The sequence below is a fragment of the Somniosus microcephalus genome, chromosome 5 (assembly GCF_052327205.1).
Source record: "Somniosus microcephalus isolate GS21.2 chromosome 5, FLI_Smic_1.0, whole genome shotgun sequence".
Classification (NCBI taxonomy): domain Eukaryota; kingdom Metazoa; phylum Chordata; class Chondrichthyes; order Squaliformes; family Somniosidae; genus Somniosus; species Somniosus microcephalus.
The window spans coordinates 132,838,535-132,865,418 of NC_140991.1; the positions used below are offsets into that span (position 1 = coordinate 132,838,535).

Here is a 26,884-nt window from a genome sequence, read left to right on the forward strand (position 1 = left end):
TGCCTCATGGCAGAAGCTTTTATGTGCAAGAGTTGATTAAACCATGTTACAGAGTTAACCGGTGTCCGTCTCCATCTATGGCCACCTCAAGATACCACACCATACATAACTCCTCTGATAATGAAGCAGCCTGTGCCATCCTACAGAAGGACCTGGACAACATCCTGGCTTGGGCTGACAAATGACAAGTAATGTTTGCCAGGAAATGACCATCTCCAACATGAGAAAGTCCAACTACCTCCCCTTGACCTTCAATGGCACCACCATCGCGGAGACCCCCACTATCAATATTGTGGGGATCACCACTGATCAGAAGATTAACTGGACCAACCATATCAACACTGTGGCTACAAGAGGACAGAAGCTGCATATTTTGTAACGAATAGCTTACCTTCTGATCCCTCAAAGCCTCTGCACCATTGAAAGACTCAAGTCAGGAGTCTGATGGAATGCTCATCACTCACTGGGATGGCCACAACAGCACTCAAGAAGTCTCAACACCATCAAGTATAGAGCAGTCGGATTGATCATTGTCCCAACCACTGGATTCAATATCCAGTTCTTCTGTCACTGGTGCACTTTGGCTGCAGTATGTAGTACCTACAGGATGCACTGCTGCAACTCCCCAAGCTTAACCTCCAGGCACCTTCTACCACTGAAGACAACAGCAGCAATGTTGTGGGAACACCATCACCTCCAAGTTCTCCTCAAAGTCACACACACCATCCTGCCTTGGGCATATATCCCTGTTCCTGGCTCAATATTCAAAATTCCCCACCTAACACCATCACCACAGGAACTGCAGCAGTTCAAGTAGAAAGCCTACCAGCACCTTCTTAGGACAACTCAGAGATGGGCAATAAATACAGCCTTGCCCTCAACCCAAGAACAATTTTTTCACAGACAATAAAAGAGAAGCAGCAGAGCAATGCAAAGACACTCTGCAACAAAGGCAAGAGGGAGCGAGAAGATCAAGGAGTTTAATTTAATCTGTCAACTGGTAACCACACACTCCAAGAAAGGGCAACAACGGCCCCGCTAAATCTCCCGCCTCCTTTTTATAGGCTGTGCCTGCCCGGGTCGGGTAGTTGGCCCACAATGCGTTGTGTTGGAGTTTAGACTCGGTGTGTGAGGGAAGGACGAGGACTTCCTGGCGGAGGGAGTGAGGGTGTAGGCTGGACAGGGCAGGAAAGGACAGCACAGCGCAAGCCCAGGACCAGCCGCCGTCCCACCCCACAGTCGGCGAGGGCTCCCCTAGGTCGCCACCAGTTGCGCCTGGGCTGAGCGGACATCGACGAAGGGACATGGTGCGAGGCGGCCGCAGGAACTGACCCGCCGGCTCGGGCCGGTTCAATCTTTGGCCGGAATGTAGTGGGTCCGAATCCCGAGTGCGGTTATGGTGAGTGTGAACAAACGAAGAGCCCCCTCCACGCCTCTTTCTCTTTTTCCCCCTCTCTCTCTCCCGCCCACTCCACGCTTCTCTCCTTTTTAAAAAAAAAACCTCTCCTCTGACGGACCCAGGGACAACTTTATTTGAAATGAAGTTTCAGAAATGCGGCAGCCCAGGCCGCACTACCCCGGGTGCTGGTTTCATGGAAGCTGCTCACACGACAGTATGAAAACTAACTTTCATTATCACCCACCCGCTCATGTCACTTGAGTTACAATATCACCGAAGTTGCCAAAAGTAGCAGATTCCGCTGTGCCGCCGTGCAGGCCTTAGACAGTCACTTCGATACTTAGTGTCCAGACATACTTTAAAAATGTACTTGTTTTATTTTTTAATTGCATTGTTTACCCGTAGACACTCAGGTGAACAGAATAACTTCTGTAACGGAAGCTGCTACAGTTGCCATTCTGGTGGTCAGTGCAGTTCTCGGTTATACTGAAGTGCTGGAGTCCGATTCGAAGTAGATCTGAATCTTTGAAGTATTTCACTGTCAACCTTGTGTTTTGAAGAATGGCAGCAATACGGCAAGATCTTTAGGCTTGTAAAAATACTGCTATTGTTTAGATTTTATTCTTGAAGTTGCTTTACTTCTGCGAGGGGTAGCCAATACTTTTTTCCTGAATTTAAATTTGTTATTCAACATCTGTTGGAGCAGTTCTCCTGGAGGTACTGGGTACCTGTGTTTACGATGAGAACAGCGAGGAGTCGTGCCATCTAGCTTGTGTCACTTTGTGCTGGGTCAAGATGGGCTTCTGCACTTACATATGTAGTCATAGAATCATAGCAATTTATGGCACAGAAGGAGGCCATTTGGCCAATCGTGTCTGTGTCGGTCAACAAAAAGTTATCCACCCTAATCCCACTTTCCAGCTCTTGGTCTGTAACCCAGTAGGTTATGTCACTTCAAGTGCATATCCAAGTACTTTTGAAATGTGATGAGTGTTTCTGCCTCTACCACCCTCTGGGTGAAAAAAGTTCTCCTCAACTCCCTGCTAATCCTTCTACCAATTACTTTAAATCTATGCCCCCTGGTTATTCACCTTAATATGAATATGCAGAGCTCCACTAACTAATTTTATTTAGAATGAAAGTTTAAAAAGTTTGCTATGCACCAGTTGAAGTTACTGAAGTAAAAGCAATATGCAGTTATGTTCTTAAGGTGGTCTTGGAGCAATTCATTAAAAAAAAATTGGTTTGTCCTTCAATTGTGGTTTGTCCTTCAATTGGTTGTCTTAAACTGGAGCTGCAATACAGATTGTGTTAATGTGATCTGAAAACTGTCAAATTGACTTGATATTCATGATACAATTGCGAAGATACCCTCCACTGCATCTTTTCGTGATAAATTTACACCCTGTAGTTGCTGACTCAAACAGTGGAAATAATTTATAACATTATCAGTATCCTCCTTGCTGGCCTCTTGTTCTCCACTCTCACTCCAACTTGTTCAAAATCCAGTTGCCCATATCCTGTCCTTCACTAATTCCTGTTCACCCATCACCCCCACCCCCACAGGTCAACACTGGCTCCCTGTCCCCAAATGCATTGAATTTAAAATCTTTGTCCTCACCTCTAAATCACTCTGCAGCCTTACCAACCCTATCTCTGCAACCTTCTCCAGCCTTGCATCTCCTCCTGTGTCCTTGGCCTTTTGTGTATGCCCTCTCCTTTTGTTCTACCACTCATGGCAGAATCTTCAGTCACTCAGTTCAATTCTTCTGAACTCTCCCTATACCATTCTGTTTCTCCTTTTCACTCTCCACCTGTAAAAACCTTCCAAAATCCATCTTTTCAGCCAAACTTTATCCTAAATCTTCCATCTTGGCTTGTCATCTGCTCCTTTATTTCTTTTATGTTTATTTTATTTTCCTCTACTCCTGCCCCCACCTTCCAATATAGTAAATAGGGATGCTTTCTACATTAAAGGCGCTCTATAAATGAAAGTTGACATAACACTGAACCCTGCAAAATGTAAAAATAAGACAAAAAACAATCTAACACTAGTTGCTCATAAGTGGTGAAGGGTGGATGGGAAATGTATGACTTTGAATGTCTAGAGAACCAAACATGGGAGGGGAAGCAGGATTTGTTTTTCTGAAAATAGACTACAATGATAATTAGTAATCTAATAGTAAAGGATCATCTGGGGAATAGTGATCATAATAGAATTTCACATTGAGTTTGCGAGTGACACACAAGTCCAAAACTATAATCTTAAACTTAAATAAAGCCAATTGCATAGGTATGAGGGGCGAGTTGGTTAAGGTGGCTTGGGAAATTAGATTAAAAGGTATGACGGTAGATAAGCTGTGGCAAACATTTAAAGTAATATTCCAAAATTCTCAACAATATACATTACCTTGAGAAATAAAAACTTCATGGGAAAAGTGATCCATTTGTGGCTAACTAAAGAAATTAAGAATAGTATTAGATTAAAAGAAGCGGCTCATAATGTTGCGAAGAATAGCAGTAAGCCTGAGGATTGGGAGAGTTTTAGAAACCAGCAAAGGATAACCAAAAAATTGATGAGGGAGAAAATGGAATTCGAGAGTAAACTCGCAAGTAATATAAAAACAGATTTTAAGAGCTTCTCCAAGTATGTAAAAGGGAAGAGAGCAGCAAAAGTAAGCGTTGGTCCCTTAGGTGCTGAGACAGGAGAAATTATAATGAGATAAGGAAATGGCAGAGACTTTAAACAAATATTTTGTATTTGTCTTCACAGTAGAAGACACAAAAAGCACAGCAAAAATAGCAGTGAACCAAGGGGCGATTGAGATTGAGGAACCTAAAGTAATTAAGATCAGTCGAGGAAAAAGTATTTGAGAAACTAAATGAGACTAATAGCCGACAAATCCCCTGGACCCGATGGCCTACATCCTAGGGTTCTGAAAGAGGTGGCTGCAGAGATAGTGGATGCATTGGTTGTGATCTTCCAAAATTCCCTAAATTCTAGAACGGTCCCTGTGGATTGGAAGGTAGCAAATGTAACCCCACTATTCAAGAAAGGAGGGAGAGAGAAAACAGGGAACTATAGGCCAGTTAGCCTGACATTAATTGTCGGGAAAATGCTGGAATCCATTATTAAGGAAGTGGTAACAAGGCACTTAGAAAATCATAATATTATTAGGCAAAGTCAGAATTGTTTTATGAAGGGGAAATTGTGTTGAACAAATTTATTAGAGATTTTTGAGGATGTAACTAGCAGGGTAGATAAAGGGGAGCCAGTGAATGTAGTATATCTGAACTTCCAAAAGGCTTTCGATAAGGTGCCATATAATAGGTTGTTATGCAAAATAAGTGCTCATGGGGTTGGGGGTACTATATTAGCATGGATAGAGGATTCGTTAACGGACTGAAAAATTTGCTGATGATACAAAGCTAGGTGGGAAAGTAAGCTTCGAGGAGGACACAGAGCATGCAAAGGGATATAAACTGGTTAAGTGAGTGGGCAATACGGTGGCAGATTGAGTATAATGTGGGGAAATGTGAGGTTATTCACTTTGATAGGAAGAGTAGAAAAACATAATATTTTTTAAATGGTGAGAAACTATTAAATGTTGGTGTTCAGAGAGACTTGGGTGTCCTCATACAGGAAACGCAGAACGTTAGCATGCAGGTACAGCAAACAATTAGGATGGCAAATGGCATGTTGGCCTTTATTGCAAAGGGGTTGGAGTACATGAATAAGGAAGCCTTGCTACAATTGTACAGAGCTTTGGTGAGACCACACCTGGAGTACTGTGCACAGTCTTGGTCTCATTATCTGAGGAAGGATATACTTGCTTTAGAGGCAGTGCAATGAAGGTTCACTAGATTGATCCCTAGGATGAGAGGGTTGTCCCTGGAATGAGAGGGTTGTCCTACGAGGAGAGACTGAGTTAATTGGGCCTATACTCTCTGCAGTTTAGAAGAATGGGAGGTGATCTCATTGAAACATACAAGATTCTGAGGGGGTTGACAGGGTAGCTGTGGAGAGGTTGTTCCCCTGGCTGTAGAGTCTAGAACTAGGGGGCATAGTCTCAGGATAAGGGGTCAGCCATTTAGGACTGAGATGAGGAGGAATTTCTTCACTCAGGGTTGTGAATCTTTGGAATTATGTACCCCAAAGAGCTGTGGATGCTGAATTGTTGAGTATATTCAAGACTGAGATAGATAGATTTCTGGACTCTAGGGGTTTCGAGGGATATGGGGATCGGGTGGGAAAGTGGAGCTGAGGTTAAAGATCAGCCATGATCTTATTGAATGGCAGAGCAGGCTCGAAGGGCCGTATAGCCGACTCCTGCTCCTAATTGTTATGTTCTTGTGTTCTTAATGTTACATTGCACTTCTTTGTGTTGTGTGCAGCTGAAGCATCAGGTGCTTTTTCAGTTGATGAAAGGATATCAGGAGGCTAGCAAGGAAGATCAGAAGTAATTCTAAACTCTGAGTGCATGAGCAAAAAAAAGTGTTTTTTTTGGATTAGTAGAAAATGACTTCAGTGTGCTAGTTGTGTGGATTCAGGTTTGAGCAAGTGATGCATTCACCCTGAGGCAATGGCTCTCCTGCTTTGGGAGGGGGAGGGCAATTAATTATCTGTGATGCGTTTACTAAGTATTCAAATTTCTGTGGCATGTGATCACATGATTTATTTTTTAGACTTGATGATCTTAATGCCAAAATCGAAATCGGGAGTACCCTGGAAAGAATTTTCTTTAGCAGCAAATGGGAGTAGTTTTCTTTTAAAACATTGTTATTGTTTATGAGGCAGAAATTCCGATCCCTACGAGTGAGTACGCACTGTGTACTCACCCGTAGGGACATCGGAAATTCCGGTTTCAGGCATGCACTGCACATGCGCTGGAGAACGGCATATACGATCTGTCAAGAAAGCTCTTGACCGATCGGACGCCTGCCCTAGAGCAGGGCCTCTGCTGGTGGAGAATTCCGTTTTTTGGAGACCTTCCACCCGCAGAAAACACTTACAATTCTTGCGCCTGTAAAAGCAGGTGCAAGGCCTGCTTTTACCAGGATAAGAGTTGAAGAAAGTTTAAAAAAAAAAAAAAAATTTCCACTGATTTATCATTTTAAATAAAATACTTTAAAGAAAGGTAAGTTTATTTTTAGCCCCGTTAAAAACTTTAATTTTTTTTCAAAAATTTAAATTTTTGTTTAAAATAGTTAATTTATGTAATTTATAGTCAGTTTAAAAATGTGATTCTTTTTAAAAAAAAATGTATTTGAAGTTTTACTTATGTTTTGGGGGTGATCTCTATTCATAGATTTGACAGGTCTTCCTGTCAAATCTATGAATGGAGATTCCCTGCTCTGATTGGCTCCCCATGGTCCACATGATCCCAGGGACGCTGCGAACTACCTGCGCCCTGGGATACGCGGGCCCTGCGCACCAGCAGTTTGAAGAAGCACAGCAACGGAACTCTGCGCCTCCCAGGAACCCTCCAGTCCAGGCGGAGATTTTTCCAAATCGCAGCCCTCCGCCCGCGGGAGGGCTGCGAACGGAAGTTCTGGGCCAGTAAGTCCTGTGCACTGGGATTTCAAAAAAGCCATTCAAAATGGTAGGAATACAATGGTATTCAGGACAAGATATTTTTGTTTATTCTTGAACCAGTATAGTGGGCTGTATATAGCCTCACATGTGTTGCAAATTTTACTGTGATAAGTTGCTGCATGATAATTTACATTCCTGACCAATTTGTTTACTTTGCTCGTCCCAAGAACTCTGTTTTTAAAGTTTTGTTTTTATTTTAATTACATAAAAAGTACATGATTTTCTATGAAGTAATAATTTCTTTTGCCATACCATAAACAGCCATTGCTTATTAAAGGTTCTCTATGGCGTGCATGCCTTCACAGTTTAAAAAAACATCTGTAGTTTATTATAACAGTGATTTTGGCACCTGGGCTATTGATGTAGTCTTGGTCTTCATTACTAGAGGGGGGAAAAAAAGAAAGACTTGCATTTCTATAGTGCCTTTCATGACCTTGGAACGTCCCAAAGCACTTTACAGTCAATGAAGTACTTTTGAAGTGTAGTCACTGTTGTAATGTAGGAAACGCAGCAGCCAAGTTGCGTACAGCAAGCTCCCACAAACCGCAATATAATGATCAGAGAGTTTTTCTTGTGTGATGTTGATTGAGTGATAAATATTGGCCAGGACACCGGGGATAACTCCCCTGCTGTTCAAAATAGGGCATGGGATCATTTACGTCCACCTGAGGGAGCAGACGGGGCTTCGGTTTAACAACTCATTGAAAGACAACATCTCTGCCTGTGCAGCACTACTTCAGTACTGCACTGGAGCCTAGATTTTTGTGCTCAAGTCTCTGGAGTGGGACCTAAACCCACAGCCTTCTGACTCGGAGGCGAGAGTGCTACCCACTGAGCCACGGCTGACACTAGAGGGTAAGGGAAGTAATAACTTGCATTTATATAGCATCTTTCATGTCCTCAGGATGTCCCAAAGTGCTTTACAGCTAATCAATTACTTTTGAATTGTTGTCACTGTTGTAATCTAGGGAACTGCAGCAGCCAGTTTGCACACAGCAGGATCCCATACACAGCAATGAGTGATGTTTGTTGAAGGATAAACATTGGCCAGGATACCGGGCAAACTGTCCTGCTCCTCTTTGAATAGTACCATCGGATCTTTCGTGTTGACCTAAACAAGCAGACGGGGCCTCCGTGTAATGCGTCAAATGAAAGATGTCACCTCTGACAATGCAGCACTTCCTCAGTGTTGCACTGAATTGTCAGTCTAGATTATGTGCTCAGGCCTTGAAGTGAGGTTTGAACCCACAACCTGTCTGACTCAGAGGTGACAGCCAAGCTGACAATTAATTTCAACACAGATATTGTGTAATTGCCTCCAGCAGCTTCAAGATGTGCAGATTTGGGTTAAGTATCTATACTGCAGAAATTATTTCTAGTGTGTTCACTGTTGTCTGCTATTAAGAATGTTCCACACAGATGTCTCCAGTGATTTCTTCAAATTTAAGTCTTTACTGGGTAGAAGTGTGCCATAGCTTTTAAATATTCCAGTTTTCTTGACCAGAGTAATTGCCTTCAATCCATTTGTGTCTCTAAATGCAAAATATTCGGGTTAGAAAAGTAGCCTGATTTACTCACAAAAATTGATACTATCTGTCCTGACTTCAGACATGTACTGATTAGATTGTCCTTTAGACACTGAAATTGTAAAGATAGATAAAAACATACAAAAATGACAGGCAGGGAAAGACCGACTGACCCATCCAGCTTATCCCACACAGATGTGATGCTTTATGCATCGCAATACATAAACTTCCCACCCACCTGGAGCAATGACTATTCTATGATTCTACGAATGTAATCTCCTGGGAGAGGCTAAAAACCCAGGCCGTTATTAAGAAAAAAAACTATACCTGATTGAAATGTAGAAGACAATATTTGGACATGCAGACAATGAGGTTACAATATTGCAGGGTAGTTGAGTGAACTCTATTATGGACCACAGTTTTTATTTCCGTACAATACTTATTTGATTGGGTAAATGGGCAACTGTCATTGTTGACCACTCTGGCCCATTGTTGACATTATGAAGTGCAGCATAGCAACTAGAACAAGAATGTGGTAACAATGCTGTTATTTTCACAACTGTAGTGAGAGCTTTCTCCTCTTGCTTTTTTGGTTAGAGGGCTTGTGAAGGTGAGCAGGAAGATGATTGACTTCAAATTGAAAGTATCATTGTATGTTAGCAATTGGCAAGGGAAGCAAAATGATGGGGTACATAAGTGGGTTCATAGAATGCATGACCCGAGTTATGCTGGGACTTAGTGATTTGGTTCTTTTGCAGTTCTGTGTTAAATTAGTTCGCAAAATGTGCAGTAGTTCACTTTGCCACATTGCAGTCTACTATTGTCTCTTCCCTCTCCCTACCCCAGTGCTCATGTATGTGTTGAACTGCTAAAATCATGTCACTGCATCAACACATTATAATCAGAGAGGATGGTGATGGAGGATAAAGAAAAGTTAATTTGTGTTGAACAACTTTCCTGGTGTTGTCACCTTTGGGTTTTAATCTGCATAGCAGTTAAGAGTTGACACTTCATGACTTGTAAATCAGGTTGGAGAAACTGGCCAGGTATTTCACTGTAACCAGTTTCCCCACAGTGCTAGAGTAGACCAACACAAATCTAGACCTATGTTAGATCTGCAAAACTCTAGACCAACTCACTACTGGATGACTTGGTAGTGTCTGAAAAGATTTCAACGGCAGTCAAGATACTTACTGGCCTCAGATTGTTAACCTATGTATAGAAAGGATAAGGGAACTGAATCTGTTTCCATTATTAAAGAGAACATTTCAGCAGAACACAGAAGGATATCAGATTGACACTAAAGCAGGAGGGCGATGAAAGTTATGTCTGGATTCTGGATTAGGACCCTTGAGCTGGGTAGGCTAAATGGCCTTTTGAAAGTCGGTGCAAAGTTCAGTCTGTTATTTTCTGTTACTTCAGCGTCAGCTTGGATCGGTTGGTAGCACTCTTTTCTTGAGTCAGGAGGTTGTGAATTAAAGTCCCACTTCAGGACCTGAGCACATAATCTAGGCTGACATTTCAGTGCAATACTGAGGGGATGCTGCATTGTTGGAGGCCCCATCTGCATGTTTCAGAAGCTGTAAGAGATCCCATTGCACTACTTGAAGTAGGGCAGGGAGTTTTACTGGTGTTTTGGCCAACATTTCTCCTTCAGCTATCCCCTCTAAGAACAGATTAGCTGATCATTTATCTTATTGCTGTTTGTGAACCTTGCTGTGTGCAGAACAACTGCTGTCTTTGCCTACATCACAAGAATGACAGCACTTCAAAATTGCTTTGGGATATCTAAGACATGACTATAAATGCAGATTCATTATTTCTTGCTCAAAAGAACCCCTATCTTGTCACCCCTTTTTAATTGAATATCTTCCTTGGAGAAACTTTTTGACCAGAGATTTATGTGCATCATAATTTAATTATAAAACTAGTAGTCCATGTTTATCCTCTGATCTGGCTTTTTACTTTTTCTTTATTTCTCATGTTCAGTGCACATTTATTGTCATCTAATTGAAAATGCAACACAGGGCTACTTGTTTTGAAGTGATTCCATTGCAAGTTGCATATAGAACTTATAATGCACATACAAGTAGACAGTTTACGCTTAAAAGAGGCCCTTGAAAGATGCAGCAATGCTGGCAGTTTAACTTATATCGGGTTGAGATGGGTGACGTTGTTGCACCCTGCGGTAGTAAAGTAAAAGTTAATTATTCATACTCACAACATACTCTGCTTCTGCATTATTTATAATTCTAGTGTTTGAATAGTTAATACTGTCTAAATATTAACTTGTTGATGTGAACTGTACAGTGATACCTTTTTGTATTCATCAGATGTGATTAACCTGTGAGCTAGCACAAGATGAGGATCCATATTTATAATGATGGTGGTAGAGTGGCCATCCTGTGTGCGTGTGTGTATCTTTATAATAAAAGTTCTATGTCATGAGTGAGTGTCAGTTTTCTTCTTCCTTACTGGTTACATGGTTGTCTTTTTTTTTCCCCTTTCTATAAACAAATCTTTTCCTCAATTTAAATTTCCTCCCCATTCACAATCTACCAAAAAATGTGATGTAGACACCATAAGAATTCTTCGCCCACCCCTTTATACTCTTAAAAAATAAAGTTCACCACATAAGCACCATTTTAAAAAACACTCATCAACTTGGTTCTAAGAACCCTCTCGCCTCCTTTCACAAACGGCACCATACAACCCCTAGACCTTCAGAGTATCCATACCACAGGCACCGCTGTGTTTTTCCCCTCACTCTTCAGCTGACTCCCATGCCCAGAGGCCTGATACAAACCAGCCAAAAGCATTTGTGCAGAAGTCACTTATTATTGGAAAATCTTGCAATCTCCAGAAGCCACAATGTGACACACACTCATACTTTCTGCGATTATTGTTTAGCGGCTGTTCACTAGAATGGAATGTGGCCTCCTTCCCTCCAGTATCCACTACATAGAATTTATAGCACAAAAATAGGCCATTCGGTCCAACTGGTCTGTGCCGGTGTTCATGCTCCACACAAGCATCCTCCCACCCTACTTCATCTAACCTGATCTGCAATAACAGCAATGAGCTTGATATTTCTCTGATCAGATTATTTTTGTGAAAGTAACAAACAATCTTTAGTTTAACAGATCTTCAGTTTCCAAGTTAAAAGTCTCATTTTTGTTTAATTATACAGTCGCATCTCTGCCATTTATTCTTCTCTTACCTGCATATCAGTTTGAGTCAAGAAATGTGCATATTGTGGTTAACTGCATTTTGCAACTTTATAAAAAGGACTTTCCAGAATTTTTTTAATGCACTGGGACACTGGATCATCAATCTTAGCAGAAAAACATTACCAGTAGCAATTGGAAAGTTGATGAATAAAACTGAAAAGTTTATGATAATTAAGTTCTGGCCTATTATTAATTTGAAATTGCATGATCACAAAGGATGAAAGAGGGCATTTAGCTATCTAGCTCATCCTTCTCTAGAAGCCTGATCCTTCCATAGAAGCCTACGGATGCCTGCCTGCTTCCCAGATCACAACATCTAACTGTCCCTTGACTGATTCCGGAGAAAGGTGGTGTCTCTTGGACTACAGCCTTTATTCAAATGGAAGAAAACTTTGCAGCAAGTTACTGTTTTGCTTTAATGCTTGGGTGTGTGGGAATGTAGAAGGATATTGGAGAGCATATATAATTTATAAATGAAGTGGTTAATTCAGACTTTTTCCACAGTAAATTATTAACGGATGTTGCAGACTACTAAAATAAATGGGGTAACATTGATGGCAGTAGAGGTGGGATTAAGTTTGCCACTAAAGTAGCTATTTAAGTAATAAAAGCTATTTTTCATATATGCGTTATAATTAAGGGAGCCTTTTCGTAGGCTTTGAAATGAGACCATATCATCACTACCCACACACCTAATGCATAGTTTCCAGAAGTGGTACCGATGTGAAAAAAGTTGCTTGGAAGTTGCTGCTCCTAATCACTTTACTGCTTAGTCTCAGAAACATGCACTGAATCAGTTGTAACTTCTAACTAGAATATGTGAGCAATCAATTTTGTAAATACGCATAACCGAGTACAGTCCTTTGATAACTGGATCTGCTCTAGTTTGAGTAAATATCACTAAATATTTTAACTAAGATGAGATGGTACAGCTCTGTAATTCAGAGCCACTTATTACAAATTATCTGACAAATTAATTATTTTCAGTATTAAATTACTCCTTTCCTGTGTAATTTATATTGCATAATTTTAATTGCTGGATAATTAAAAAATTAAACACACAAACAAAATTGAATCATCAGTAGACTGTCAATCCGTTCTACCAGTGAGACAAAAATGTGGTCTGTAACACAGTAACAAAATAAAACCAATTTATTTTCCGCAACGTGCTGTTAGTTAAGCTATTGCAGGTTCCCACACTTTCCTGCGATTTAGGAGCAGGACAATCACCTTGCTCCCATGCTTCAACTGGAGTCAATGTAAGCTGTAGTACCCATAGATCCCTATTACATCTGGCAAAGCAGAGATTTCCCCCAGCAGCACCACAGAGGTGTGTCTTTTTAAAACACTCTCCTATAGTGCTGTTCAAAGCAAAAGGCACAAAATAGGACTTTCTAAGAAAATTAAGCTTTCCGTATGATCTAACATTATTTTTCACTTTGTCTCTTTCTTACCTCCTGCATCTTATATTTTATGCTTTTTTTTTCTGTCTTTTTTTTTAATGTCTTTTGTCTTTTCTATTCCTTAATGTAACAAATCCATGATTTTGTCAGTGTGCAAAGGTAGATGGAAAGATTAGCTTTGTGTATAAAATGTGTATAGCTCTTCTTTGAAATAGTGCCATGGGATCTTTTATATCCACCCGAGAGGGAAGATGGGGCCTTGGTTCAGCGTTTCATCTGAAAGATGACCCCTCTGACCATGCAGCACCCCCTCAGTTCGGCACTGAAGTGTTAGCTTAGACTATGCGCTCAAGTCTCTTGAGTGGTACTTGAACCCACAACTTTCTTGCAACAGTATGAGCGAATTTCATGTGTGCTGTATAAATTTTAAAGCTAAGACTGAGTTTCAGGATGGCTGCCAGGCTCCGACAAGTCGAGCTTCTGGAAGATTCCTTTTTGACTTTGACTTCTGAACAGTATTCATGCGTTAAATCTAGCAGGAAGACTTTGATTTGGAGTTGTAAATGACACCATCCTAGGGATTATTCAAACAGGGGATGAAACTGTCAGAGGAGGTATTAAGCTATGAATATAACATTTTCTTGTGTACACAGAATTTGGCATGCCTTCCAGGCAGTTCAAAGGCTAGTGGGATATTTAAGCCTCTGGCCTGAGAGACTAAGGGAGAGCGTGACCAAAGGCAATGACAAAAGTGTGGGAACCAGGGTGATTCTTGGTGAAATGAAATGGAAAGCCAGTGCTGGAGCACTTTGCAGACAGTTGGAAAATTAACTTACTACATTCACTGATGTCAAGGGCACAGCATTGCTTGAAAGATCAGGCCTTTTACTGCTGTTGTTGTATCAAAGATTAATTTTTGTAAGTGAATCTCGTTAGTTGATATGGAATCCGAGCCTAGCCTGAGTGTGGTGCATTGATAATACCATCTTCCTGAGTGGTTTGAAGAGAAATAAAGTGCAGTGGGTCCTAGTGATCTAAAATTGCATGAGTCTTAAAGAGTATGAGGTATTTGCAGGGGCAAGAACCCACAAGACTGCAGCTTCTGGTTTGCCTGTGCCACAAGATCCATTTGCAGGGAGTAACACTAGCCAATTCTTCAGTACTATATAGATAGATGTAGAAGGTCCAGCAAAACGGGACATCAAAAGTAAATGTGAAATCATGGCAGTAAGATTTTTCATTATTTCTCTCGACATTATTTTTTCACAAAAATCTTGTACCTCAAATAGTAAATGTAAACCGACAGGGATGAATTTATAAATGTTGGCCGGGTTTTCTGCTTCTGCACTCAATAGCCCACAATTTAAGTGAAAACCCTGGCTGTTAAGTGCAGAGATATAATTATTGTTCCCTTGCTTATCGGATTTAATTAATTTTTGCTAATACAGGTACACTATCCCTCATCCGAAAGCCTTGGGACCAGCTGAGTTTCGGTTTTTGGAATTTTTCGGATTTCAGAAGGTATTATTATAAGACTGGGAAATTTGTATTTAATATAAATTTTAAAAGTTCAGGCTACCTCTTGCGACTGTTCCGTGTCTCATTCCCCTTTCTGCTTCTCTGGAAAGCCGGATATCGGCTGACTCCTACTAAGCTGGCCCGCAAATCAGGTCGGGGGTGGGGGGGGAGAGAAGAATATCGGACGGGCCGCGGTTCAGGTCGGGGGGGGGGGTCGGGTCGGGTGGGGAGAAAAGAATATCGGACAGGTGGGGGGGGGGGGGGGGAGAAAAGAATATCGGACGGGTGGGGGGGGGTAGAAAAGAATATCGGACGGGCCACGGTTTGGGTTGGGTTGGGTCGGCGGGGGGAGAAAAGAATATCGGACGGGCCGCTGTATTGTTGGGTTCACTCTCCCGGTACCTCCTTCACACTGCCCGGCTCGGCCTGCAATCTCCTACCCAGGAGAGAACTCTGACCCTCTGCCCTGCTCAGCATAAGTCGTGCGCCACTCTGGTCATGTCGTGCGCACGACTTACGCTGAACGAAAAAACTTTCGGTTTTTAGAGGTTTTCGGAAGTTCGGATAAAGGATAGTCTACCTGTACTATTTTTTTTTAAAAAGCAAAAAACAAAACAAAACTGCTGGTTCAGTCAAGATGCAATATGCTCATACAGTTGTGTGCAGAGTTAGAATCAAAGAATGATACAGGATAGAAGGAGGCCATTCAGCCCATCATACAATGCCGGCTCTTTGGTAGAGCTATTTACTTAATCCCACTTCCCTGTTCTTTCCCCATAACCCTGTAATGTTTTTCCCTTCAAATATTTATCCAATTCTCTTTTGAATGTTACTATTGAATCTGCTTCCACTACCCTTTCAGGCAGTGCATTCCAGATCATAACAACTCGCTGTGTTAAGAAAAAATGTTTCTTCATGTCACCCTGGTTCTTTTGCCAATCACCTTAAATCTGTGTCCTCTGGTTACCAACCCTTCTGCCACTGGAAACAGTTTCTCCTTATTTAGAGTCATAGAGTTATACAGCACAGAAAGAGGCCCTTCGGCCCATTGTGTCTGCGCCGGCCAACAAGCCCTGTCTAATCTAATCCCATTTTCCAACACTTGGTCCGTAGCCTTGTATGCTATGGCATTTCAAGTGCTCATCCAAATGCTTCTTGAATGTTGTGAGGGTTCCTGCCTCTACCACCCTTTCAGGCAGTGAGTTCCAGATTCCAACCACCCTCTGGGTGAAAAAGTTTTTCCTCAAATCCCCTCTAAACCTCCTGCCCCTTACCTTGAATCTATGCCCCCTTGTTATTGACCCCTCTACTAAGGGGAAAAGTTCCTTTCTATCTACCCTATCTGTGCCCCTCATAATTTTGTACACCTCAATCAGGTCCCCCCTCAGCCTTCTCTGCTCCAAGGAAAACAACCCCAGCCTGTCCAGTCTTTCTTCATAGCTGAAGCGCTCCAGCCCAGGTAACATCTTGGTAAATCTCCTCTGCACCCTCTCCAAAGCAATCACATCCTTCCTATAGTGTGGTGACCAGAACTGCACACAGTACTCCAGCTGTGGCCTTACCAGCGTTTTGTACAGCTCCATCATAACCTCCCTGCTCTTATATTCTATGCCTCGGCTAATGAAGGCAAGTATCCCATATGCCTTTTTAACCACCTTATCCACCTGTTCTGCTGCCTTCAGGGATCTATGTACATGCACACCAAGCTTCCTCTGATCCTCTGTCTTTCCTAGGGTCTTACCATTCATTGTGTATTCCCTTGCCTTGTTAGTCCGTCCAAAATGCATCAGCTCACTCTTTTCAGGGTTAAATTCCATTTGCCACTGTTCCGCCCATCTGACCAACCCATCTATATTGTCCTGTAGCCTGAGGCTTCCCTCCTCGCTATTTACCACCCCACCAATTTTCATGTCATCTGCGAACTTACTGATCATACCTTTTACATTCACATCCAAATCATGAATGTAGACCACAAACAGCAAGGGACCCAGCACCGATCCCTGCGGTACCCCACTGGACACAGGCTTCCAGTCACAAAAACAACCTTCCACCATCACCCTCTGCCTTCTGCCACTGAGCCAGTTTTGGATCCAATGTGCCAAGGCACCCTGGATCCCATGGGCTCTTACCTTCCTGACCAGTCTCCTATGCGGGACTTTATCAAAAGCCTTACTGAAATCCATGTAAACCACATCCACTGCACTACCCTCATCCACACACCTAGTCACCCCCTCGAAAAATTCAATCAAATTGGTCAGACATGATCTTCCCTTGACAAAGCCATGCTGGCTATCCCTAATTAATCCTTACCTCTCCAAGTGGAGACTAATTCTGTCCCTCAGGATTTTTTCCAATAATTTGCTCTATCAAAGCCATTCATGATTTTGAACACCTGTATCAGATCTCCTCGTAACCTTCTCTGTTCTAAGGAAACAACACCGGCTTCTCCGGTCTCTCCACATAACTGAAGTCCGTCATCATTCCAGTAAATCTCTTCACCCTCTCCATGGTCTTGACATCCTTCCTGAAGTGTGGTGTCCAGAATTGAACAAAATACGCCAGCTGAGGCCTAACCAGTATTTTATAAAGGTTTAGCGTAACTTCCTTGCTTTTGTACTCTTCCTGTATTAAAGCCAAGGATCCTAGATGCTTCTTTTAAACTTGCCCTACCACCTTAAAGATTTGTGTACATACACCCCCAGGTCTCTCTGTTCCCACACCCACTTTAAAATGTATCACTTCACACTTCTTTGTGTTAAATTTCATCTCCCATGTGTCTGCCCATTTTGCTAGTATGTCTGTGTCCTCCTGAAGTCTGTTACTATCCTCCTCATTGTTTGCTACATTTCCAAGTTTTGTTTAATCTGCAGACTTTTAAATTATGCCCTGTATACCCAAATCCAGGTCATTAATATATATCAGAAAGAGCAGGGGTCCTGATACTGACCCCTGGGGAACACCACTGTATATCTCCCTCTAGTCTGAAAAACAACAGTTCACCACTACTCTCTGCTTTCTGTCCCTTAGCCAATTTTGTATCCATGCTGCCACTATCCCTTTAATCTCGTGGGTTTTAATTTTGCTAACAAGTCTATTATGTGGTACTTTGTCAAACACCTTTTGAAAGTCCGTATACAGGAAACTTTGGTTTATCCGGAGGTTGTATGTGCGGAATACTCGATCTAACGGCAAAAATCAGGAGCCGTTTTCTGTAAGTTTTTTTTAGATCTCGTTCTTTTTTTTTTCCCAGTCAGGCACTGCAAGGTCTGTAGCTATAGCAACAGCTTCAGCTAGAGACGCTTGCAGCTGCAGCCGACTCTTTAGAAGCTGTTGCTAAGCAACAGTGTTTGTTGTCAGATACGGAGATGAAAACCTCCGTATTCTTCAACATTAACTTTGTATGTCCGGCAGTTTTGATAGATCGGCAACACGCCGGTCCCGGATATCACACAGTTTCTTGTACATAACATCAACCGCACTACCCTCATCAACCCTCTCCGTTACTTCATCAAAGAACTCAATCAAGTTAGTCAAACATGATTTGCCTTTTACAAATCCGTGGTGACTTTCATTTATAAGCCCACACTTTTCCAAATGCCAATTAATTTTGTCCCGGATTATGAGCTAGATAGCTAAAAGTTTCCCCACCACTGATGTTAGGCTGACTGGTTTAGCCCTCCCTCTTTTTTTAAACTCTGGTGTAACATTTGCAATCCTCCAGTTGTACAATTATGTTTTAAGTCAATTTATACTAATAAAAACCATGCCTAATTCTGCTATAGTGGGGGTTTGCAGATGTGCAGGTTGTTTTTGAAGAGTTTTTTTCTTCCTCATTAGAGTAAGTTGCATTGTATGGGGTGAAGGCTCGAGCGATATCTCGACTTAGAACATAAGAACATAAGAAATAGGAGCAGGAGTAGGCCAATCGGCCCCTCGAGCCTGCTCCGCCATTCAATAAGATCATGGCTGATCTGATCCTAACCACCAATCTACTATCACTGAACCATCTCCTGAATCTAACAGAATTAGACACACGAAATAGGAGCAGGATCAGGCTACACGGCCCCTGGGCCCGCTCCGCTACCCACAGGGCCATGACCGATCCGAACCTAGACTCATGTCCAAATTCCTGCCCGTTCCCCATAACCCTTTATTCCCTTTACTTCTAGGAAACTGTCTATTTCTGTTTTAAATTTATGTAATGATGTAGCTTCTACAGCTTTTTGGGGCAGCATATTCCATGGACCTACCACCCTCTGAGTGAAGTAGTTCCTCCTCATCTCAGTTTTGAAAGAGCAGCCCCTTATTCTAAGACTATGCCCCCTAGTTCTAGTTTCACCCATCATCGGGAACATCTTCCCCGCATCCACCCGATCCAACCCCTTCACAATCTTATATGTTTCAATAAGATCGCCTCTCATTCTTCTGAATTCCAATGAGTAGAGTCCCAATCTACTCAACCTCTCCTCATATTCTTGAGGGAATGCCAATGTACTTATCTTGGCCCTGTGGTCGCTAGTATCTCTTGTCTGATGCGACCAGAGGCATGAGGAAGACTAGAAGATGCTTAATTGTATGCTCCTGCAGGCCATAGCCCCATCCAGCATTCCTTTGGAGAAACTGGTTGAATCTCTGAAGTTTGTGTTGTATCATTTTGTTTTTGAGACCTTAGGAAATGGAGCAACAATAATTTGTACTTGTATGGTACCTTTCGCATAGCAAAGTGTCCTAAACTGTTGCACAAAGTGGAGCGGGGAAATTTGGATTTGGAATTGGGTGAAAGTTTAGGGGAGGTAACTAAAAGCATAGTTGAAGAAGTAGACTTTGAAGGTGTGAGAGGTACAGTGAGGCGGTAGGGCTTGGGAAAAGAGTTCCAAAGTGCAAGGTCGAAATGGGTAAAGACTCCGCTATCAATGGTGGGGCAGGGGGCAGAGGGCAAGGCTATGTGCAGTAGATTGGAGTTAGAAGAATGGAGCATGCAAACTGGGATGAAGCTGCAGGCATAAGTGGAATGAGCCATGGAGCAATTTTGTAAATGAAGATGAGGATTTTGAAATTGATCCATTGGAGGATGGAAAGTCAGTAGAGGTTGGGGAGGACGCAGATGATTGGTGAGCAGACCTAGTACGAGATAGAGTGTTGTAGAATGGAGTGTTAATAGATTGGCAAGGACCACGTTGAGGAATCAAGCCTGGAAGTGAGAAAGGTATGGATGAGGATTTCAGTGGGAGTGGGGATGAGTTAGAGATGGACACTGGCAATACTACAGAGGTGGAAATGGCCAGTGTTGGTTATGGACTGGATGATGAACATGTTTCAGCTGGGAATAAAAATTAAAGTTCAATGCTGAATTTTGTAAATGCGTGGATAAGTTGTGAAAATGTGCACTCCAATTACTTTGATGTTTTAAATGATCTTAACAGCCCTGAGCTTAAATTATTCTGAAATGCTTCGATATAGTTGAAGCGTTGTGGCCACAATTTCTTGCTCAGTCTGTTGGTGATCCTTGATTGATGCCAAGAATCCACTTGCTGTCTCTTATGTGGAAGGAAAACCAGCAACTGAATTATCCGGATTGCTTGGAGAGCAGCATTGGCAAAGCTTTGGAAGTGAATTGTTTGCTTTGTTTGAGGAAGGATGTATGGGTGTAATGACTAAAAAAAAGAAATATAAATTTAAAAATGGGTCATTGTGAAGGAGAAAAATAATTGGGCTGAACTTAATTGTCTTGTTAATGGCTAGATTAGCTTTGGTTTCTGATTTGGGAAAATCTAAGGCTGCTGTAGTATTTTGTTCATTTGTTAGGTTTGACTACTTTTTATATAATGGCCTTTCGAGAGCTTGTTACCTAATTTCTGTGACTGTCTCCTTACAGAAATTCCAACTACATTCTGTCTTTAAGTGTCCACAAGAACAACATTATTGAAGCACCATGAAGATCACTATGAAACAAAAATGGACCTGGCTTGCGAAGAGCTCTATTCTGATCAGTTTATTGTGGATTACTTATGTCATCATAGAACTGTCAATCTCCACTTTTCACAACTCTGCTGGACAGAGCAGTCGTGAGGAGAGGAAGAACAGGGCCTATTCTAATGATGAGCAAAGTGAGGATCTGTCGCACCCAATATATGAGAAACCCGCTCTTGATCTGAGCAGTCCAGGGGAGTTTGGTAAGGCTGTGCGTTTGCAGCTGAATGCCGATGAGAAAAAGCAAGAAGAAGAGAGTATTGAGAGATATGCTATTAATGTTTATGTAAGTGATAAAATATCACTGCATCGCCACATTCAGGATGAACGGATGCACGAGTAAGTTTTTTTTAACGTATGGTAGACCGTGCTTAATTTGCCGAAATAAATGTGGGGATTGGGTTTAAATTTGTTAGACTTGGCACTGCTACTTCAAATTAAAAAATGTTTATTCTATTCCACGTAAATGAATAGAATATATGCCTGTGGATGTGAAGGAAGTTATAAGGTGGCAAGAGTATAGCAGTGTTGTTGACTGCCATGCTTCATTGATACAGAAACTAATGATAAACAGATTTAAGTTGTCAAATAAGGTTTAAAAAGTTCAGTTTGCCATTTAGTCATCAATGAGCTGCTTTCTAGCTTTGCCAAGCTTTGTTTATCCCAGCTCCAATCTTACATTGTTTGTTTCTTTTCTTTCTTTCTGCACCTGATCACTTGGTGCCTGTTACAACTCTTTTCCTACAATCACGTTTCTCACCTTTATCAAGTGCATGTGTGTAACTTGCTCAGCAAGGATTTATGAGATGATTTATCTCCATGTACAATGTGTAGCAAAATCATTAATGCATTTATGAAAGAGTGCCTTTATGATTTCAATATACCTAGCAGAAAGAGGCAAATCTTCTGTCTAAAATATGAAACTGCAAATACTGGAGATCTGAAATAAAAACAGAAAATGCTGGAAGTACACAGCAAGTCAGCCAGCATCTGCAAAGAAAAAGACAAGTTCTGAAGTTTCGGGTGTGTGCCCTATGTCCGACTTCCTCCTGCCACCTCATGAGGAAGAACTTTTAAAGCCTTTTTCAACAACTGCCAAAAGTGCTCAGCCTTGCACACTGAGGATGTTCCCAGCTCTGGATATCTTGTACCATGCAATGGCTTTAAAACTAGTCAATTAAACAGTTTGGGGAAACGGACAAGTTTCACGTACAGTTTGTGGGAAGAATTCAATTCACTGTAATTGAATTGAATAACATTGCTGTTGTAATTGAATTTGTTTATCCACTTATAGTGAAAATATAAACATAACGAGTGATGTGTTGTGCACCAATTAACAAAAGGAGTTGTAAAGTACTTGATCTCTGTGCTCTGACTCAGTCTATTGAACTGCAGTTTAATTCTTTCTAGGCGCACTGGTACAGTGTGTTGGATAACCACCTAATGGGGAGATGGAGCTCTGATTTCCTTCTACTCTGTTGAGTTCCAATCACAAGCTGTACAGAGTAGTTGCAGGAATCATTTAGTTCTAGAGCAGTCTGTCTGTCTTTTGTGAAAAGTGAATTTATTTGAGGTCATAAGTTAACAACCTGAAGCCACTGAGAATGAAATGTGCTGTTTGGGCTAGAATGTATTTCAATCAATATCAACATAAGAACATAAGAAATAGGAGCAGGAGTAGGCCAATTGGCCCCTCGAGCCTGCTCCGCCATTCAATAAGATCATGGCTGATCTGATCCTAACCGCCAATCCACTATCACAGAACCATCTCCTGAATCTAACAGAATTAGACACACGAAATAGGAGCAGGATCAGGCTACACGGCCCCTGGGCCCGCTCCGCTACCCACAGGGCCATGACCGATCCGAACCTAGACTCATGTCCAAATTCCTGCCCGCTCCCCGTAACCCTTAATTCCCTTTACTTCTAGGAAACTGTCTATTTCTGTTTTAAATTTATGTAATGATGTAGCTTCTACAGCTTTTTGGGGCAGCATATTCCATGGACCTACCACCCTCTGAGTGAAGTAGTTCCTCCTCATCTCAGTTTTGAAAGAGCAGCCCCTTATTCTAAGACTATGCCCCCTAGTTCTAGTTTCACCCATCATCGGGAACATCTTCCCCACATCCACCCGATCCAACCCCTTCACAATCTTTTATGTTTCAATAAGATCGCCTCTCATTCTTCTGAACTCCAATGAATAGAGTCCCAATCTACTCAACCTCTCCTCATATGTCCATCCCCTCATCCCCGGGATTAACCGAGTGAACCTTCTTTGTACTGACTCGAGAGCAAGTATGTCCTTTCTTAAGTATGGACACCAAAACTGTACGCAGTATTCCAGGTGCGGTCTCACCAATACCTTGTACAACTGAAGCAATACCTCCCTATTTTTATATTCTATCCCCCTAGCAATGAAAGCCAACATTCCATTGGCCTTCTTAATCACTTGCTGCACCTGCATACTAACCTTTTGAGTTTCGTGCACCAGGACCCCCAGATCCCTTTGTACTTCAGTACTTTCCAGTTTCTTGCCATTAAGATAATAACTTGCTCTACGATTTTTCCTGCCAAAGTGCATAACCTCACACTTTCCAGTATTGTATTCCATCTGCCAAATCTCTGCCCACTTACTTAGCCTGTCTATGTCCCCTTGCAGGTTTTTTATGTCCTCCTCACTCACTACTTTCCCTCCCATCTTAGTATCATCTGCAAACTTTGATATGTTACACTCGGTCCCCTCCTCCAAATTGTTAATATAGATTGTAAAGAGTTGGGGACCCAGCACTGACCCCTGCGGAACACCACTAGTTACTGGTTGCCAGTCTGAGAATGAACCATTTATCCCAACTCTCTGCCTTCTATTAGATAGCCAATCCTCTATCCATGCCAGAATATTACCCCCAATCCTGTGATTTTTTATCTTAAGCAATAATCTTTTGTGTGGCACCTTGTCAAATGCCTTTTGGAAGTCTAAATACACTACGTCCACTGGTTCCCCTTTATCCACCCTATACGTTACTTCCTCAAAGAACTCCAGCAAATTTGTCAAACATGGCTTCCCCTTCATAAAACCATGCTGACTTTGTCCTATTAAATTATGATTATCCAAATGTCCTGTTACTGTCTCCTTAATAATGGACTCCAAAATTTTACCTACCACAGATGTTAGGCTAACCGGTCTATAGTTTCCAGCCTTCTGTCTACTGCCCTTTTTAAATAAGGGTGTTACATTTGCAGTTTTCCAGTCTGCCGGGACCTTTGCCAAGTCCAGGGAGTTTTGGAAAATTATTACCATTGCATCCACAATCCCTACCGCCACTTCCCTCAAGACCCTAGGATGTAAGCCATCAGGTCCAGGTGATTTATCCGCCTTGAGTTCCATTATTTTACCGAGTACCACTTCCTTAGTGATTTTGATCGTGTTTCGCTCCTCCCCCCCCCCCCCCCCCCCCCCTTTAGCCCCCTGTTTGTCCAGTGTTGGGATATTCTTAGTGTCTTCTACTGTAAAGACTGATATAAAATATTCATTCAGTGTTTTTGCCATCTCCATATTTCCCACCATTAATTTCCCGGTCTCATCCTCTAAGGGACCAACATTTACTTTAGCCACCCTTTTTCTTTTTATATAACTATAAAAACTCTTACTATCTGTTTTTATATTTTTTGCTCTTTTACTTTCATAATCTATCTTTCCTTTGTTAATCAATCTTTTTGTTATTTTTTGCTGTCTTTTAAAGTTTTCCCAATCCTCTATCCTCCCACTAGATTTGGCTACCTTATATGCCCTTGTTTTTAGTCGAATACTATCCTTAATTTCTTTACTTAGCCACGGATGGCTGTCTTCTTTTACACCCTTTTCTTCTCAGTGGAATATATTTTTTTTGGAAGTTGTAAAATAACTCCTTAAATGTACACCACTTTCAGGCAGTGAGTTCCAGACCCCCCCCCCCCCCCACCCTCTGGGTAAACAAAGTTCTCCTCAACTCCCCTCTAATCCTTCTCCCAATTAATTTAAATCTATGCCTCCTGGTTATTGACCTCTCTGCTAAGGGAAATAGATCCTTCTTATCTAGGCCCCTCATTATTTTATACACCTCAATGAAGTCTCCTCTTAGCCTCATCTGTTCCAAAGAAAACAACCCTAGCCTATCCAATCTTTCCTCATAGCTAAAATTCTCCAGCCCTGGCAACATGCTCGTGAATATCCTCTGTACGCTCTCTCGTGCAATCACATCTTTCCTGTAATGTGGTGACCAGCACTGTACGTGGTGCTGTAGCTGTGGCCTAACTAGTGTTTTATACAATTCTAGCATAACCTCTCTGCTCTTTTATATTCTATGCCTTGGCAATAAAGGAAAGTATCCCGTATGTCTTCTTATCTACCTGTCCCGTATGCCGCCTTATCTACCTGTCCCGTATGCCGCCTTATCTACCTGTCCTGCTATCTTCAGGGATCTGTGTACATGCACTCCAAGGTCCCTTTGTTCCTCTACGCTGCTAGGTATCCTATTTATTGTGTATTCCCTTGCCTTGTTAGCCTTCCCCAAATGCATTACCCCTCACTTCTCTGGATTGAATTCCATTTGCCACTTTTCTGCCCACCTGACCAATCCATTGATATTTTCCTGCTTCCTTCCACATGGCCAATTTTTGTATCATCTGTAAATTTCTTAATCATGTCCCGGACTCAACATTGAGTTCAACAATTTCAGATCATAACCTCTGCCCCCATTTCTTTTCTGACAGCAGCTGTTGATGATTCTGCTAGTCCCATTTTCAGCCCTTCTAGACCCATCTTTTGTTCCTTTACTTGTCCCATTACAATCTCCTTTTGCCTTGCACCATCACCCCTTTTGTCTTTTAATTTCTCCTGCCTTCCACCCTATCACAGGCCTTCCCTTTTGTTCTTTCCTCCCCTCCCCCTTTCCCTGCCTCTGCACTTGCTTAACACCTGTCATATCTCTAACTTTTCTCAGTTCTGATGAAAGCTCATTGACCTGAAACGTTAACTCTGTTCTCTCTCCACAGATGCTGCCTGACCTGCTGAGTATTTCCAGCATTTTCTGTTTTTATTTTGGATCCAACTTGTCACTTTCCTTTGCATCCCATGGACTTTTACTTATCTGACCAGTCTCCATGTAGGACCTTGTCAAAAGCCTTGCTAAAATCCATGTAGACTACATCAAACTCGCTACCCTCATCGACCCTCCTTGTTATCTCCTCAAAAAATTCAATGAAGTTCGTCAGAGAGTCCATTGAAGCGCAATTCATCATCATTTACAAACTGGGAGATTTCTGGTTTCTTGTGTAGTCCGATAACTCTTAACTTTGGACAGTTGTGAAAGTATTCCATAAATCAAAACTAAAATGTTGCTTGAACAACCTCTAGTTGGTTTTATGGAGCTTTGTATTAAAGGTACTTAAAGTGGATGTTCTTGATCATGTTGATGTTCTTCATTTCAGGTGCAGATCAAAACAATTCAACTATAGGAAGCTTCCTACCACTTCTGTAGTTATTGCATTTTATAACGAGGCCTGGTCTACACTTCTCCGCACAATTCACAGTGTACTGGAAACGTCTCCTGCTGTTCTCCTGAAAGAACTCATTCTGGTAGATGACTACAGTGATCGAAGTAAGGAAGTTAATCATTTTTACTGTATTTATGTGTTTGTAATCTTTTCAGACCGAGATACCACATGGGAAAAGCACATACTTGAAGAAAAAAATCTCTAACAGGAAAAAAACGCAACTTTTTTGTTACTTTTTAAAAAAAAATATGAACTAAATTGGAAATTTAAGGAAAAATAGGATGTTTTGACAGAAAATATATGTTGGTGATTTTCCCCATTTTCTTTGCACTCCTTACCTGTTTTTCAAGTTCCAAATCTCCTATTTTGCCACCTGACTCCCCCTCTTCTGAAAATGACTCATGCTAGCAACAATTCCAAGCAGCCCTTTGTACTCCCCCAGTTGCCTGTTCATGTGCAAGCTTGAACAATGAGTGATGCCTGTTGTGGTCATGATGGCCAACCCCACCCCTGCCCTCACTTGGTGTCCAAATAGCATATTTCCAGCATTGGAGATCAGAAGCAGGAACCTTGTCTAGTGTGTATGTGTGTGTTTTTCCATTACTAGCCTATGGGATGGGGATTGTAGTTTGTCGCAACGCACTGATGCTCCAGCCGAGATTTACTTTGCTTTTTAAAGTGGCAAAGTACTTCCTATCCATACACTTGTT

The 26,884-nt window shown here is 41.8% G+C and overlaps 1 protein-coding gene across 3 annotated transcripts in view; it reads left to right on the top strand.

Moving 5' to 3' along the window:
• The first annotated feature begins 1,026 nt into the window (after positions 1–1,026).
• The window catches only part of galnt4 (polypeptide N-acetylgalactosaminyltransferase 4), a 46,730-nt gene continuing 20,872 nt past the window's right edge, over positions 1,027–26,884 (top strand). The window contains exons 1-3 of one of the 3 annotated variants that reach the window (XM_085988266.1): positions 1,027–1,399; positions 20,548–20,981; positions 26,109–26,278. In XM_085988266.1, the coding sequence (XP_085844392.1) occupies positions 20,605–20,981; positions 26,109–26,278 (547 nt within the window). In that variant the 5' untranslated portion in view covers positions 1,027–1,399; positions 20,548–20,604. Of the gene's footprint in view, positions 1,400–14,655; positions 14,676–20,547; positions 20,982–26,108; positions 26,279–26,884 lie in introns of those variants that run through there. The other 2 variants (XM_085988264.1, XM_085988265.1) reach the window with 2 other exon arrangements.